This window comes from Bos grunniens, chromosome 4 (genome assembly GCF_055505025.1).
Source record: "Bos grunniens cultivar Pamir isolate PY7600 chromosome 4, Bosgru_T2T1.0, whole genome shotgun sequence".
NCBI classification, from domain to species: Eukaryota; Metazoa; Chordata; class Mammalia; order Artiodactyla; family Bovidae; genus Bos; species Bos grunniens.
The window spans coordinates 19,070,508-19,088,175 of record NC_141168.1 but is presented as its reverse complement, the minus strand read 5'-3'; the positions used below and the strand labels follow the sequence as shown (position 1 = coordinate 19,088,175).

The following is a 17,668-nucleotide window of genomic DNA, read 5'->3' as shown; positions in this document are numbered from 1 at the left end:
CCCCTTCATTTTCTGGTTGCCATTATGAAATTAGAATAGAAAACACAGGAAGAAACACAGTATGGTGGTCCAGGAGCCACGCTACCTCTAGAATCCTCCTGGCACACTACAAATAAACCGCCCTCAGGCGTGAAGTCTTCATGAACAAGCAAGTCCGTGTCTGTACTTTGAAAGCAACTCTTGATGTATGTTTCACCGATTTTCCTTTTCATGCCTACCTTTTCTCTTAACACTCCAGCTTTTGGGACGAGCAAAAACACTACTTTCTATAAGCAGAGGGTCGATCATCCATCCTACTTAGGAAGAGAAAGAGAAGCATCTGGTTTCTTCTAGTTTTATGTCAACTCTATTCTTTCCCTCTCTCCTTTGTCATTCTACATTCATTCCTTCTGCCCTCTCCTGACCACAGCCCTGAAAGTTCCCTGGACTTGCCCACTTTTCTCACACTTTGGTGAAACCTAGTATCTGTGCATATAGGCTCCCATCGTGTGCTGATGCACTTATTCCTACTGAAGAACATGAAGAACATTCAGGCCTGATTTGCAGAGATGTGGATGGACCTAGAGACTGTCACACAGAGAGAAGTAGGAAAGAGGAAAATAAATTGCCAACATCTGTTGGATCATTGAAAAAGTAAGAGAATTCCAGAAAAACATCTACTTCTGCTTTATTGATTACACCAAAGCCTTTTTGACTGTGTAGCTCACAACAAACTGTGGAAAAATCCTTCAAGAGATGGGAATACCAGTTCACCTTACCCACCTCCTGAGAAATCTATAGGTAGGTCAAGAAGCAACAGTTAGAACTGAACATGGAACAATGGACTGGTTCCAAATTGGGAAAGTAGTATGTCAAGGCTGTATATTGTCACCCTGCTTATTTAACTTATATGCAGAGTACATCATGAGAAACGCTAGGCTGGAGGAAACACAAGCTGGAGTCAAGATTGCCAGGAGAAATATCAATAACCTCAGATATGCAGATGACACCACCCTTATGGCAGAAAGTGAAGAAGAACTAGAGCCTCTTGATGAAAGTGAAAGAGGAGACTGAAAAAGTTGGCTTAAAGCACAACATTCAGAAAACTAAGATCATGGCATCCGGTCTCATCACTTCATGGCAAATAGATGGGGAAACAGTGGAAACAGTGTCAGACTTTATTTTGGGGGGCTCCAAAATCACTGCAGATTGTGACTGCAGCCATGAAATTAAAAGACGCTTACTCCTTGGAAGGAAAGTTATGACCAATCTAGGTAGCATATTAAAAAGCAGAGACATTACTTTGCCAAAAAAGGTCTGTCTCATCAAGGCTATGGTTTTTCCAGTAGTCATGTATGGATGTGAGAGTTGGACTATAAAGAAAGCTGAGCGCCAAAGAATTGATGCTTTTGAACTGTGGTGTTGGAGAAGACTCTTGAGTGTCTCCTGGACTGCAAGGAGATCCAACCAGTCCATCCTAAAGGAAATCAGTCCTTAATATTCACTGGAAGGACTGATGCTAAAGCTGAAACTCCAATACTCTGGCCACGTGATGTGAAGAACTGACTCATTTGAAAAGACCCTTTTGCTGGTAAAGATTGAAGGCAGGAGGAGAAGGGGACGACAGAGGATGAGATGGTTGGATGGCATCACTGACTCGATAGACCTAAGTGTGAGCAAGCTCCAGGAATTGGTGATGGACAGGGAAGCCTGGCATGCTGCAGTCCATGGGGTTGGAACGAGTCGGACACAACTGAGCAACTGAACTGAACTGAACCTATATATGTGGAATCTAGGAAAATGGTACAGATGAACTTATTTGCAAAGCACGTCTAGAGACATGACATAGAGAGCAAACATATGGGCATCAAGGAGGGAAGGAGGGGGTGGGATAGACTGGGAGATTGGGATTGCCATACATACACCACTATGTATAACATAGATTACTAACGAGAACTGACTGTGTAGCACAGGGAACCCTACTCAGTGCTCTGTGGTAACTTAAATGGGAAGGAAATGCAAGGAAGAGGAGATATATGTGTACTTGTGGCTGATTCACCTTGCTGTACAGCAGAAACCAACACAACATTGTAAAGCAGCTGCATTCCAATTTTGAAAAAAGACAACATTCAGGCCTGGGCAAAGTTCCCCAGGCTGGACTCTTGTCTCCTGCCTGGGCCATTATTGCTAGCTGTCTGTTAACAAACTCTTGAGAAATGGCCTGAGTGGAAACTGATTTCCCAGCTGGACATCCCGTCCAGGCTCATTTCAAGGGTCCACACACCACTGCTGCAGAAACACCATCTTTATTTTTCTCTTGTTTTATATTAAAGTCACGAGGCTTCACAAATTGAATTTATTTCCTGCAACTGTGGATGAACGAAGAACACTCAGTTTAAATCAAGCCAGCCTAGGGATGATTTAATATGGTCTCAAAGCATGACTGTAGGTAATCATCTCTGGGCAACTGCATTCTCCCTTGAGCTTTCCTTGAGGATATGCATTGCCTAAGGATTGCTATGCCCAGCCCATGACATCATCTTGAGGGCTTGAGGGAGCGACAGTGAGATCATGGATATAGGTGACATCTTCACCACCATCACTCCAGCCCCCAAGCGTCTCCAACAAGGTAAAATAGAACCAGGAATCCCTCAGCACTGAGAATCTCCATCAATTATACAAGCCTCTCTTTGTTTTCTTTTCCTCCCTGCTAATTATGAAAATTGCTATTAAGACAATGAACAAAGCACATACAGTAAGGGAGCAGGCGAGAATAAGAGTGAGAGAGATGAAAGTTACAGCAGCCACACAGAGTGGCATTGAAATGGGAGAAAGACAAACACATTCTCTATTCAAGTGGTCACAAACCCATTCAGGGACTGCCAAACAGCCTCAAAGGTAACATTCACCACCAACAGAGGGGAGGGTGCGGAAAGAGGAAGGAGAGAGATGGGCATTTGTGTGGAGGTGGGGAAATAAGTTCCAGGACTCAAATAATAAGGCTGTTTGGTGAGTTCTTCTCCTTTGATGTAAATTTCTTCTAATTCTATTCATGCTCATAGTTTCCTCCTATTCAAATATATACCCGATGGTCCCCACGTGAGCTGTACTTGAAATATCCTCTGTTTTTAAATAAGTTCCTGTGTTTAGTTATATTTGGTGTTTTGAAAACACCCCTGTTTTACCACTTGCTTGTATAATTCCGTTTCTCCTGTGCAGAGTGAGGAGGCCCTCCTTAATCAGTCTGCAGAGTGAGGAGGCCCTTAATCAGTCTGCAGAGTGAGGAGGCCCTTAAACGCTCTTTGAGCTTGAAACTGTACTGCCACCTACTGTTTATCACTAAGAACTGCAACAAAGGGAAAGGAAGGTGTTGGAAATGCAAGGACAAAGGGGCAAAAGTGGGAAGTGGATACAAGAAAAATCAGACTAAAAAAAATGATGTAGAAGAATCTAATACTGTCCAAGTTCCTTCAACATGAAAACTGGACTATCACACTTTTTATTATGTAAAATCTGAACACTCCAGGGAAATACATTTAACATTTTGAAGATACTGCAAAAATAACAACAACAACAAAAAAACTGCATCAGACATTGTACAATCACTCAGAAAAAAAGATGTGATGGTTCATATTACAAGTCAGTCTTTGCAATATAGTTTCCTGCCTAGTTTCTAAAAAGAGATTAAAGGAATAGAAAAGGCATGCTATTCTAAAATCTGATCAAGGGAAATATACCTGCGGAGAGCTGTCTAGAGCATTAGCAAGGAATACCTTTTAGAAAGAGTTGCCGGCTTTAGCCTAATGACTCTGGGAACCCTGGCCTACAACTCCTGTTGAGACGCAATCCATCTGGAGTTTTCTGAATGTGGACTTTTTTTTTTAAGCATAAATTGAAACATGATGCTCTCAATTGTGAGGGCAAGTCACCTGAGTGCTACATTCAGTATTAACACAAGCCAATGTGCTCAATTGCTGCAGTCATGTCCGACTCTTTGAGACCCAGAGACTGTAGTCCACAAAGCTCCTCTGTCCATGGGATTTCCCAGGCAAGAATACTGGAGTGGGTTGCCATGCCCAATTCCAGGAAATCTTCCTGACTCAGGGATCGAACCCACATCTCCTGCAGTGCAGGTGGATTCTTTACCCACTGAGCCACCTGGGAAACCCATTAAAATAAGAAACTTATACAAAAAACTATCTCACATACCACAACATGCAGGAGAGATAATATTTATCTTGTGGGGCCAAGGTGGTTGAGCAAGGCTTACCCACAGCTAATTATTTTTATGAAATGCCATAAGGACTTCTGAATCCAGCATCAGAAAATGGAAGAAAAAAATAGGTAGAGTTGGGAGTGGTTTTGCTGCTCCTCCTGAAGATCACTGTCATATACTCTGAAAGTTTTCCTGTCAACATCTCCCGTCTCACTCAGTTCTCAGAAGAGGAAATTCACGTTCTAGACACTGGCATGAGAAACAAAATCCAAAAAAAAAAAACAAAAAACACCTCTCTTCCCCACTCTTCTGTGTCCAAAAACAGGGCAGTTTCTATATAACATTTACATTATAAGCAACGCAAAACAGGAAAGGAGCTGTAGGAGAAAATGAGAAATTGATATAGATAAATCATGGTGCATTCTTCCACTTCTGGCATAGCCCCTGAAAACAAACAAATGCCCATTCCTATACTGCCGTAAAAACACTCTAACTCCTCCAGTGCAGAAGGAGATGGGAGTTGTTTTCCCAGTTTTAGAATGGTGCTTAAGTGAATTTGTCCCCAAAGGCTCTTGTCACCTTCTGACTTGCTTTCCTTATGCCCTATGGCACTCTGTGTTGTTGGAAGGAAAGAGAAATCCCCTGATTTGATTTTAAAGAAGACTCAATAATTTCCTGAGATGCCCTTCCCATTGATCTCTGCCTCTCAGCAAACTCAAGGAAAGTGCTTTCCTGCACAAATTGCTCTCGTACTTCCCAATGCTCTGGCTTTGCCTTGTCTCTTTTAGTTGGAAATCCGAGAATTCTCTTCCACCCATAACATGTTGATAGTTTTTGGCTCCCCACAAGCCACATTTCTCCCTTCTGTCCAAAGAATATTCACAACCTCTTCAAGAACTAAACTTCACTACCGACATAATTGAGACGTATGACATAGGCTTCTCAGGTGGCGCTAGTGGTAAAGAATCCACCTGCGGGTTCAATCCCCAGATAGGGAAGGTCCCCGGAAGAGGAAATGGCACCACATTCCAGTATTCTTGCCTGGAATTCCTTGGGTAGAGGAGCCTGGTGGGCTGCAGTCCATAGTGTCACAAAGAGTCGGACATGACTGAGTGACAGCACATATGAGCATGGCATGGGAGACGTGCAAAGGCTTCTAGGAACAATTCTTTCTCCCGGCTCCACCCTATGCTGTGCTCGTCAGCAGTACCTACCACTGCCAGTGTCCACCAGTTACCTTTTACTGTCTAGCTTATAAAATAGCAACAGCTCTCTGAGTCAGGGATTCAGTGCATCTTTATTACTATAGGATGTTAATTTCCTGCATGCAATTGAGGAGCAATTAGAGAAAGAACAGAGCACCATTTCTTATTAATTATTTTGCACACATAAAAGGAGAGAGTATTATTATGTGTTTGGCAAGAGAGGATAATGACTGGAGGTAAGTTAGGAGAAAAAGAAGAAAAAAGGAAGATACATGCCAGCTAAACTGCACTTTCTCCAGCTTGAGTGATTAGCCAGGGAGAGCAAGATTTAGAGTCATCAAAGGTAAGTAGGGATGGGACCCAACTATCTTCATGAAGCAGACACAAGAGACTGTCTCTATCCTGACAGCACTGATCTCATCTCTGAGATAGATTCCAGCAAAACCTGCCTCCCACTAAGAGGATTAATTTTCTCCCTCTTATCTGATTTTGATGCTTGAAGGATATTTCCACAACCAAAATCGCTGCCCAATAGGCTGTCTTCCTGTTGAGAACCTGGAGCTTTGACAGAAAGCACAATTATCCTTTTTTTTTAGAATCAGGCCATCACCTAATGTTCCAAGAAGAAATTGGGCAAAGTAAATAGCTGAAGACAAGTCAGGCAAGCAACTATTACTCCTATATTCAAACCAGAACTTCTGAGTTTTGGGAAAAGGTGAAGTTTGGGGTCTATCTTCTTGATAGGGTGGTTCAGAATTCTAGACTACACTAAAAAGACCAATTTTTTAAAGTATTATTAAGTGTTTAGGCTATCCTTAAATAATGTTCCAGTTGTACAAACTTCCTTAAGGACACTTTAGGTAGAGTGATGTGAAACTGTCATGGAATATTCAATTATTTGACAGGCATTTCTGGTGATGAGGGCTTCTCTGGTGGTTCAGATGCTAAAGAATTTGCCTGTAATGCAGGAGACCTGGGTTCAATCCCTGGGTCAGGAAGATCCCCTGGAGAAGGAAATGGCAACCCACTTCAGTATTCTTGCCTGGAGAATCCCATGGACAGAGGAGCCTGGTGGGCTATAGTACATGGGGTCACAAAGAGTCTGACAGGACCGACGGACTAACACTATCACTTTTCTGGTGATATAATGATGAAAGTGAAGAGGAACTCAAAAGCCTCAATGAAAGTGAAAGAGGAGAGTGAAAAAGTTGGCTTAAAGCTCAACATTCAGAAAACTAACATCATGGCATCTGGTCCCATCACTTCATGGGAAATAGATGGGGAAACAGTGGAAACAGTGTCAGACTTTATTTTTTGGGCTCCCAAATCACTGCAGATGGTGGTTGCAGCCTTGAAACTAAAAGACGCTTACTCCTTGGAAGAAAAGTTATGACCAACCTAGATAGCATATTCAAAAGCAGAGACATTACTTTGCCAACAAAGGTCTGTCTAGTCAAGGCTATGGTTTTTCCAGTGGTCAGGTATGGATGTGAGAGTTGGACTGTGAAGAAGGCTGAGTGCTGGAAAATTGATGCTTTTGAACTGTGGTGTTGGACAAGACTCTTGAGAGTCCCTTGGACTGCAAGGAGATCCAACCAGTCCATCCTAAAGGAGATCAGGCCTGGGTGTTCATTGGAAGGACTGATGCTGAGGCTGAAACTCCAGTACTTTGGCCACCCCATGCAAAGAGTTGACTAATTGGAAAAGACTCTGATGCTGGGAGGGATGGAGGCAGGAGGAGAAGGGGACGACAGAGGATGAGATGGCTGGATGGCATCACCAACTCGATGGACATGACTTTGGGTAAACTCCAGGAGTTGGTGATGGACAGGGAGGCCTGGTGTGCTGTGATTCATGGGGTCGCCAGGAGTCAGACACGACTGAGAGATTGAACTGAATGATGAAAAGCAGATACTTCTCTGATCACGGGCAAAAGATGAAGAAAATAAGCAGAGAGCCCTTTAAAAAGCCTCCTTTTTCCTTAGAGGCTTACATTTTCATTAAATCTTTAAATATTCATCCTTTTGACATAAAAATAGAAAAGTGAAATCTAGAGGGAGAAGCAAATTCTTTTTCCTCTTGTTTCCAGAACACTCTATGCATATATCCATTATAACACTTGCCATAGGGAACTATGATAATTGGTTTGTTGAGTATTTCCTCTAAATATATAAATATATTTCCCCATAGAATATAAGTCCTTTAAAGATGATAATTTATCATTTAGTTCTATATCATCAATGCCTAAGTGTGTGTGTACACACACACATATATACACCCACACGTATACACACACACACACACACATATATATATACATATAGCTCCTACCTAGAAGGTGCTGAATATGTATTTTCCCAAAAAATAAATGACTAACTGAATGGCTCAACCCATTTTTTAGAGTCCAATCAATCCAATGGAATCCATTTAAATTCCAATGCCAAAAATCCAAATCATAAATCATATCAGATACCTTATCATTCAACTTTTGATAATACTGTCTCTTGATAGAGACAGAAATGCTCTACTGATCATAAAAATCCACCAGTCCTGCCTCGGTCGCAGACATCTGAGCACACGGATGTCTAGACTGAATGTCTGCCTTTGGGTGGTTCCCTACGCTGTCTCTCAGTGTCTTTTATTTCTACCCGTGTGACCTTTACCTTAGCTCTTGCAGGCTCAGGACTTGAGGACACTAAGAAAAAGTGCATCTCCTTCAGTCAATTTTGGGGGGTTTCACACAAACCAAAAGATAAAAGACCTAGAAAATACTACTTTTATTCATAAACTAAATAATATCTTCTGGTCCCTTTACCTGTTTTCCCTTAACCTATTTAATTCAGTGGTAAGTCTGTCCTTTCTCAAAGATAACTTGAAAAGATCATATAAGAGTTTCCACTGAGTGCCTATTTTTTCTTTAATCTCATAGATCCTAAAGTCAGGAAAAGTCTTCCTTAGGAATCAAACAGATTCTGTCTGCTAAAATTTTAATTACTTCCTTATGAATCTTGTGTCAAAATATAATCTTGTTATGAATTGTTGTGGTACAATTAATGATGACAGTAAATGTGTTTCCAGAAACATGTTATTTTACTAGCACTTTCATAGACACTGAAAACATTGTTCACAGAGAAAAACATTTTCAAACATCTTTAAAGACAAATTCATTAAGGTCGTAGCAGTAACAGTGTGAGTCAACTATTTCTCATCAATTTATTATAAACATTGGTTCATAAAAATTGTTTTTTTTTAACTGTGTTCATAGGATTTCAAGATCCTATATGTGTTGTATAGCTTTCTTTGGAATTGTTGTCTCCTCTAGAGGACCTGTGTAAGCAGATACAACACACACACACAAACACACACAGAGTATCTACATATATTAATACCTAAATTAAAAAAAAAAACGAGTAAAGGAAATAACTGAAAACAGGAGAGGGATGAAGTTATTACAGACAAGCATACATATGTCTGTCTATCTATGATTTCCAAATCCTGAGTCAACCAATCACAGACCATATACTATGTTCACAATCTATGGTTGGTTGAATCTGAGATGCTGATCTGCAAATACAGAGAGCTGACTATGGGACTCGAGGCTCCATTTGATTTTGGTCCTAAAATCAATTCCCTGCAGATGCCAACAGATGACTCTATAAATCTTTCTTTAAAAATTGCAATGTATTTACAATGGAATTTTAATATAAATGTAATCAGTTCCAGTAAGAACAGAAATCTAATTCATTCTATGTGTTCATTCTGTTTGCACTCCCTGAAGAGGGATAGAGGTTGATGCATCTTACAAATGAAAGTTAAAACTCTGAGCCTTGCTCCTCTCCCTGAGGGGAGAAGAGGTTGGCTGGGTCAATTAGAGTTTAGAGGGGAAAGAGTCACCCGAGCAGGAGGAAGAATGAGTTGGGGAAGCACTGGAGTTGCATTTTTGTTTGCCTCTTATATTTTAATCTTCTTAGAATTTTGTCTGTTTTGAAAGAACCAATTTTTAGAATTTTTATTATTGGTTAATCATTTATTTTGTCTGTTTTGTTCTCCTTGTCACTGATTTCTATCTCTATTATTTTTCTTCCCTCTTGTTTCTTTGTCCTCTACTCTGGGACTCTTTCTCCAGTTTATCAAATTGAATGCTTTATTTGTATGCCATCATTTTTCTCTTGATAAATGATTTCTAGTCATAAATCATGCTGTGAATACCACTTCTACCATTTACTGCAAATTCTGACAAACAGTATTTTCAGTTCCAAGAACTTAAAACTTTCCTTTTCATTTCTTTACAGAGAGGGTTATTTAACACAGTGAACAAGATGTTAAAATTGAACTTTTACTATCTCCAAGTGGTTTGGGACTTTAAAGCTAAAAGCAACAGATGCCAATTGTGTCTACAATGTTATGCTAATTGTTCAGGTTCCTTCACATACTGCTTTTTAAATGTTTCCAAAGGGAAAGTAAATTGTGCAATATTGAGCAAAGCTGAATCTGCATGTCTGCCCTGTAAGAGACACACACTGCAGAACGTTCACTGTATTTTTAAATAATAAGATATTAGAAATCAACATTTAAATGGAGGAATAAATTATGGCATATTTGTATAACACGATATTCTATACCAAATAAAATGACTTAAAATCTACATATATCACATACTGAGCAGAACCCTATGAGGCCTTCCCAGGACAGGTCTCCTTTCCCCATATCCTCTGCTGTAGCTCCTCTGAAGTAACTAGATAACAGTTTCTGAAATATTTCCAGAGATTTTCAGATGCTAAAACCACCACCAAATGGATGAAATTAACTACTTGATGATCATGAGGATGTAGCTCTTAGACTTTCTGGTGCCTAAGAATCAATTATCATCAACCAGAGAACTGTGTATGAGCTGATCACATACCTTGTGGACCACCCACCACCCACCTTGCCTTTAAAAATGCTCTGATAAAATTGCTCCGGGAGTTTGGAGTTTGGTGGGTACGAGCTACCCATTCTCCTTGCTTGGCCCTGCAATAAACTTATCTCTGCTCCAAACTGATGTTTCGGGTTTTTATGGCCTCACTGTGCATTGGGCACACAAACTTGCATTCGGTAACATCAATATGAGTAACTTTTAAAAATTCAATGTTGTATAAGTGGCAAGCTCTAAAAGTGTATGCACTGTTCATTACAGGTAATGATAAAAAGATAACACAAAACCAAAAAAAAACCCATAAAACAATATATATTTTTATGATATGGTACTATGTTATGGATAGAAAGACTTAATGCAAGTAATAACATAAAACAATAACATATTTCAGCATTGTTGGCACATTAGTATTTTTCATATAATATTTGTATTTATTTAGACTGGAGCATATTTAATATATATTTAATAAAATAAAAGCCTATCTCTAATTTTTGTTTCAGTCTGTTTTTTAAAGGAAAAAATGCTTTAAAATTAATTCTCAACTATATTTACTTGTGGGTAAATTTGCAGCTGTGCATATTTAATGAGCATACATAGCCTTCCTAGATTGTAGAATTTTTCACTTTACAAATGCTAAAAAAGATAGATACCAAAGTAAATCCTTTTGGGGCCTTGGGGTTGTGGGCACCCTGCCTTTGCACTGGCCCTTCAGGAAGACAATGTGGTATGGAGGAAAAGCATGAAGTCAGAAGTCAAGAAGACCTCATTCGAACAGCAATCTCCACATTTGTTATCTTGAGTGACTTAAGATGAATATTTTAAACTCTCTGAGCTTCCAGTTTACTCATCTGTTAAGCAATGTGAAATTTAAAAGGTGTTGAAACAGTTAAGGATAATTTAACAAAGCACACAGGAAGTATCAATATTAGCTATTACTGACCTTATGATACATATGTACATAAAATATATATATTGCTATGGAATATCTACAATTATACCCCTTTGTATCAAAGATGATCTCTGAAGTAAATAAAGAGATGTTCTTCCTAAGAAATTAATGAACACATGCACACGTTTTCTGAATTAATAGACAATTTGGTTAAGGTAAGGTACTTCCATGGTGGCTCAGACGGTAAAGCATCTGCCTGCAATGTGGGAGACCTGGGTTCCACCGCTGGGTGGGGAAGATCCCATGGAGAAGGAAATGGCAACCCACTCCAATACTCTTGCTTGGAAACTTCCATGGATGGAAGAACCTGGTAGGCTACAGTCTACGGGGTCGCAAAGAGTTGGACGTGACTGAATTACTTCACTCTCTCTCTCAAAAGTACTTCAATGATTTAAAGCAACCATTTTATTTTGTTCATACATTCTGTGAGTCAGAGATTCGAACAGAGTCCAGTGAAGACAACTTGTCTCTATTACATGGTATCTGGAGATTCAGCTGGAAAGACTCGAAGCTACAGGTTCCAAAGCTGTTTTGTTTTCTAATTCACTTGAGAGAAGGAAAAAAAATGTAAAAAAATCAGCTGCTTTAGTGCACTTAAGACCTTGGTGTATGTGCTAAGTTGCTTCATTTGCGTCCAACTTTGCGACCTTATGGACTGTAGCCCTCCAGGCTCCTTTGTTCATGGGATTCTTGAGGCAAGAATACTGGAGTGGGCTGCCATTTCCACCTCTAGCCGATCTTCCCAACCCAGGGATCGAACCACGTCTCATATCTCCTGCATTGGCAGGACGGTTCTTTACCACTAGCGCCACCTGGGAAGCCCATTTGAGAATTAAGTTGTATAAATATTCAGGAAAACTAGTAGCTGCCAACTGAAGATCAATAAAATAATAAAAAGAAATTCCTAAAAGGATAATAAATCCAAATAAAAAAGAGTTGATTTGAAGAACTTGGCTCTTACATAAAGTGTACATTTACTTGTGATTCTTGGAAAGAACATTTACTGTCTTAGAAATAATCTCACATATCATGATATGTATTGACACACTAACATACTATATACAGAAAAACAGGGTATTGGAAACTAGATTGAGATCATGCTCCACTTTTTGCAAACAGCTTGTATATAAGAATAACCAAAACACACATCTGGTTTGTCTAGGCTTAATTTCTATTCTATGACTAATTAAAACTAATTTTCAAATAAATCTGCCTGAAGCTAGATGGCCACTTTTTTAGCTGTCAGTGGGTGGCTGACTCAGTCTAATTCACAAACCTTAATTCCATATACAAAAGAAATGAAAAAACAGCCTGAATTGTAAGCAATCAAAATGCTATCAGAAACTAACAACACGGTTTAATTAAAAAGGAAAATCCATAGAAATTCACTTTTTCCTTTCCATTCTTCATACAATAGAATAAGAGGTAGTACAGAGAAGCAATTAAAATGAAGTCACCTTTTGCCCTTGGGATGTTTGAGTAGAACCTTTACCACCAAAATAATTAGCTTCTGATTTCTCATTTTCCTCCCCTTTGTCATACTGAAATTGCTTCTGGTCTTATAAACAATGCATTGTCCTGCCTCTTCAGTTAACCCTAGGCTTCTGAGCATCTCAATAACCTTATTATTTTATAAAAAAAAGGTAAGACTGCATAGTTACAATGCCACTGTCCCCATTCGATTAGGACCTTGAATAGGACTGGAAATTAGCCTGATCTCCTGAATTACAATGAACTTTTATATAATACCTGAGATTGGGTTGTTAGGGGAAACCACTGACCAAAACCACCCACCCTCGCCAGGGTAGCATAGTCACTATTTGCCTGAATAATCTTACAACAGGAGGTCCTGGTAAGGAACATGGAATTAACAAGCCACCACCAACTGAAAGGTCAAAGGAGAGAGAAGACACCAGACCATATGTCCTACCAGCCTCCCAGAATCCTTCTCGCTGGAATCCACCTAAACAACGCGCAAGCCACCGGGAAGGACTCTGAATCAGAATGATTGGCCAGAGGCAACCCCCAAACTAGTCCCATCAACATAAAACCTGAGACTGAGAGCCACGTGGCAGAGCAGTCCTCCTGGGTTCCCTTACCCTGTTGCTCTCTGCCTGGGCACCCCTTCCCAATAGAGTTTCTTGCTTTGTCAACATGTATGAGTCTTTGGACAAATCGTTTCCAAGTGTTAGACAAGAGTCAACTCTTGGTCACTGAAAGGAGATCCCCTCCCTGCAACAGGGTGTCTGGCCTGGAGTCAAATCAGTTCAGTTCAGTTGCTCAGTCATGTCCAACTCTTTGCAACCCCATGGACTGCAGCACGTCAGGTCTCCCTGTCCATCACCAACTCCTGGAGTTTACTCAAACTCATGTCTATTGAGTCGGTGATGCCATCCAACCATCTCATCCTCTGTCGTCCCCTTCTCCTCCTGCCTTCAATATTTCCCAGCATCAGGGTCTTTTTGAATGTCAGTTCTTCACGTCAGGTGGCCAAAGTATTGGAGTTTCAGCTTCAGCATCAGTCATTCAAAGTCTTCTCCAACACCACAGTTCAAAAGAATCAATTCTTTGGTGCTCAGCTTTCTTTATAGTCCAACTCTCACATCCATACATGAATGCTGGAAAAACCATAGCTTTGACTAGACGGACCTTCGCTGGCAAAGTAATGTCTCTGCTTCTTAATATGCTGTTTAGGTTGGTCATAACTTTTCTTCCAAGGAGCAAGCATCTTTTAATTTCATGGCTGCAGTGATTTTGGAGCCCAAAATAATAAAGTCTGTCACTGTTTCCACTGTTTCCCCATATATTTGCCATGAAGTGATGGGACCAGATGCCATGATCTTAGCATAAATAAATGGGTGCAAATGATTCTGTTTGTGACCACAAGGTGCACCCTGAACCTGTCCTGCATAGAGGGGTGACAGGAGGGGGGATTCACAGGGCATGAGGGTACCAACACTGTTGCAAAACCCAATTCCCATCCCTCAGACAAAAACACACCCACTCTTCTGACCTATAAACAAACACTTCATCAATTACCCAGAGAGACTAAAACACAGCACACGCGGCACTGCAGGTAAGCCAGCGAAACCGCCTGGCCACATCACACAGCACAGCCAGAGGCTCGGAACTGGAGATTCATGACGCTGACTGCTAACAGTCCATCCCAACGTTCACACAAATAAAACACTTTACATCATTTCCAGACTATCCATGTCACACTCAGGCATGTCCTTGCCCTATGGCATCTGGTAAACCCTGGGTTCACTTCTAGGGAAGCGAACACTGCTGAGGTTCAAAGTACTGACATGTCCGTGTGCAAGGTCTCACTGAGGCTCAGCAGCACGAGAAATGGAAAGTGAGGCTCCATCAGAGCTTGACGTGGGTAAAAGGGTGCGTGTGAAGAAAATGTCAAACCACAGGGTGATACAATCAGGAGAGAGCTAGGGCACCACTGAGAAGAGAATGCTTCCCTTCGGTGAGTGCCCCACGGAATCCCCTCCCAGCAAGCCCAGTGACACAAGGACAAGAGAGAGAATGCTCTTACTGTAGCACTCGGGAGTGGCTGAAATCTTTCAGATCCGAGTCTTCATAATGCGGGCTTATCATCCCCAGCCCACTGTCGCTCAGCATGCGTTTCCGGAGAGCAGGATTCCACCAGTCCGTCATTCTAGGAGAAAGAAGGACACCAGACACTCAAAGTCAGGCATGGGACTTCATCTGCCCTTTCTCAGGGTGAGTTTTGTCTCCAAACGAGAGGAGAGCAATTAATCTTTATGGGGTATTTATAAGCATTTCACGTTTACTTGGGCTTCCCAAGTGGCATTTAGTGGTAAAGAATCCATCTGCAAGCAGGTGACACAGATTCGATCCCTGGGTTGGGAAAATCCCCTGGAGAAGGAAATGGAAACCCACTCCAGTATTCTTGCCTGGAGATTCCCAAGGACAGAGGGGCCTTGCGGGCTACAGTCCATGGGGTAGCAAAAAATTGGACATGACTGAAGCCACTTGGCACATTTTTTAGTTCACTTAATTTTTTCAACAGTCAGGCTCTCTTTGGACGCTGCTGCCCTCTTTATAGATGAGAAAACTGAATTTTGAGATTAAGTAATTTTAAATATGACACAGATAAGAAGTAATGGCAGAGGACTTTCCTGGCGGTCCAGTGGTTAAAACTTCACTTTCCAATGCAGGGGTGCAGGTTCAGTTCCTGGTTGGAGAGCTAAGATCCCATATTCCTTGTAGCCCAAGAAAACAAAACATTAAAAAAAAAACCCACCAGAAGTCATATTGTAACAAATTCAATGAAGACTTTATAACATATGGCCCACGTGAAAAAAAAGTAATGGTGACTGATGTCTTATAGAAACATAGGCCATTCTCTTTCATCATATCCCTGTTGCTAGTTTATTTCCAGAGGGGGCAAGAAAAAAGAAATAAGAAAGGAACTGATTCAAGTTCTTGTGGATTTGCAGGCTACTTTATCTTTGGAACCAGAGCTAATAGCAAGTGACTGGGAGGACAAAGCCCAGGGAGAGCTTGGCTGAATAGGCTCAGACTTCATCAGACTGAATGCTACAAACCAGACCTCGTCGAGGGGAGAACACCTAGACTCCAGCAGAACCACAGCGGACAGGCATGACATCTCACACAGCCTTCCCCGCGCCCTTCCAGGACTCTCTGGGTTACATCAGGCCGTGGCTGTCCCTTCACGACACAACAGCTCTGGGATTACTAGCTCTGGTTCCTAAACACAGCCATCCATCTGTTCTAGCCACCACTTCTATCTTTTCCTGGCTCCCCAGAGACTCAGTATGTACCCCTGATATCAGCTGGCCTGGTAGACTGGAAGATACCCAGAAATAGCAGCCACGGTCAAATTAGTGAACAGGGTAAACAGGCATGAGGGTTTTACCTCAAGTGCACATGCCTGTTAACACTGTACAGGTATGTGTACACATTTGCACATGCCATTTGAGTCCATGTGTGTCTGCTTCCTGGGGAAATCCTTATTTTAACTATTCACCTCCTATGTACCAATAAACCTCTAAAGTAAACCATTCAGCTTCACGAGGGCAAAGGTTTCTGTGTTTTCACTTGCACACTGCTGTTTCTTAACCTGCCACATAGAAAACTCTAAAGAAATATTTCTGAAATTTAAAATAATCTAGAAATATTAATATGTTGGTGGTTCAATATGGTGGTTAAAATATGCATGGGCTCTAGCTTCAGAAAACCTGGGAATAAATCTCAATTTTTTTCCCTTTACTTTCTACACAATAGTGGCCAAGTTACAAAAACTCTCTAAACCTCATTTTGCTTACATGGATTTAAGACAGTAATAGTACCAAATTTGCAGGGTCATTGTGAAATGATGATGATTCCAATAACACAATATTTAATGAATGTCCACCAAGTGCCACAGACAGCCTTAATTTTACATGTATCAATTCATTTGTTTATTTTAAAATTAACTTATCTCTTTGACTGTTTTGTATCTTAGTTGCAGTGCATAGGCTTAGTTGCTCTGTGGCATGTGGATCTTTGTTCCTTGACCAGGGATCGAACCTATATCCTCTGCATTGCAAAGCAGATTCTTAACCACTGGGCCACCAGGGAAATCCCTCAATTCATTTAATTTTAAAAGAATTTTCTGAGTAGGTATTATCATTTCCATTTTACTGATGAGGAAATAAGCATGGAGCACATAATAGTAGGGATATAAAATAGGCATTTAGCATAGTATGTGGCTCTTAATAAGTTCTTGATATTTCATAGTTATTGTTATATATATATATATATATATATATATCTGGCTGCCTGGATACAGGAAAAAAAAAGGAGAAGGATTAGGAAGAGAAGGAGGAGAGGAAGAAGAGGAAGGAGGAGGAGGGGAAAAAAGTCAAACCACCTGTGTCATTTTTCAGTGTGATAATCTAGGCATTCCAGATGTACATGGGCTGTGTGCTGTGGGAAGTCACTTCAGTCTTGTCTGACTCTTCGAGACCCCATGGACTATAGCCCACCAGGTTCCTCTGACCACAGGATTCCTCAGGCAAGAATACTGGAGTGGGTTGCCATGCCCTCCTCCAGGGGATCTTCCCAACCCAGGGATGGAACTCAGATCTCCTAAGTCTCCTGCATGGGCAGACGGGTTCTTTACCACTGGCATCTCCAGACGTATATGCACAAATACTAGTGCCTTCTAGTTTGGTAGGAAGTGTTGATGTGGTGGGTAAAGACAGCTCAGACATGATACAGATCTGAGTGGGAGAGTGATTCTACCCAGACAGTCACAGACCGACTTACAATGTGACCTCAGGAAACACAAGAAAACCTGTACATCCAAACAGTTTGATTTCATTAACTATACCAAGCATGAGGCCAAACCAGACATAGATGTC

At 40.9% G+C, this 17,668-nt stretch overlaps 1 protein-coding gene and 1 long non-coding RNA gene across 21 annotated transcripts in view; one reads left to right on the top strand and one right to left on the bottom strand.

Moving 5' to 3' along the window:
- DGKI (diacylglycerol kinase iota) overlaps positions 1–17,668 on the bottom strand; it is a 512,936-nt gene that overhangs the window by 66,738 nt on the left and 428,530 nt on the right. For all 20 annotated transcript variants that reach the window (XM_086395389.1, XM_086395393.1, XM_086395391.1 and 17 more), the window contains one exon: positions 14,812–14,934. In XM_086395389.1, the coding sequence (XP_086251515.1) occupies positions 14,812–14,934 (123 nt within the window). The remainder of the gene's footprint in view (positions 1–14,811; positions 14,935–17,668) is intronic.
- LOC147373729 (uncharacterized) lies at positions 5,592–16,495 on the top strand. Its single transcript, XR_015162015.1, has 3 exons — positions 5,592–5,743; positions 14,880–14,999; positions 15,740–16,495. It is a non-coding gene; the product is annotated as an uncharacterized LOC147373729 (long non-coding RNA).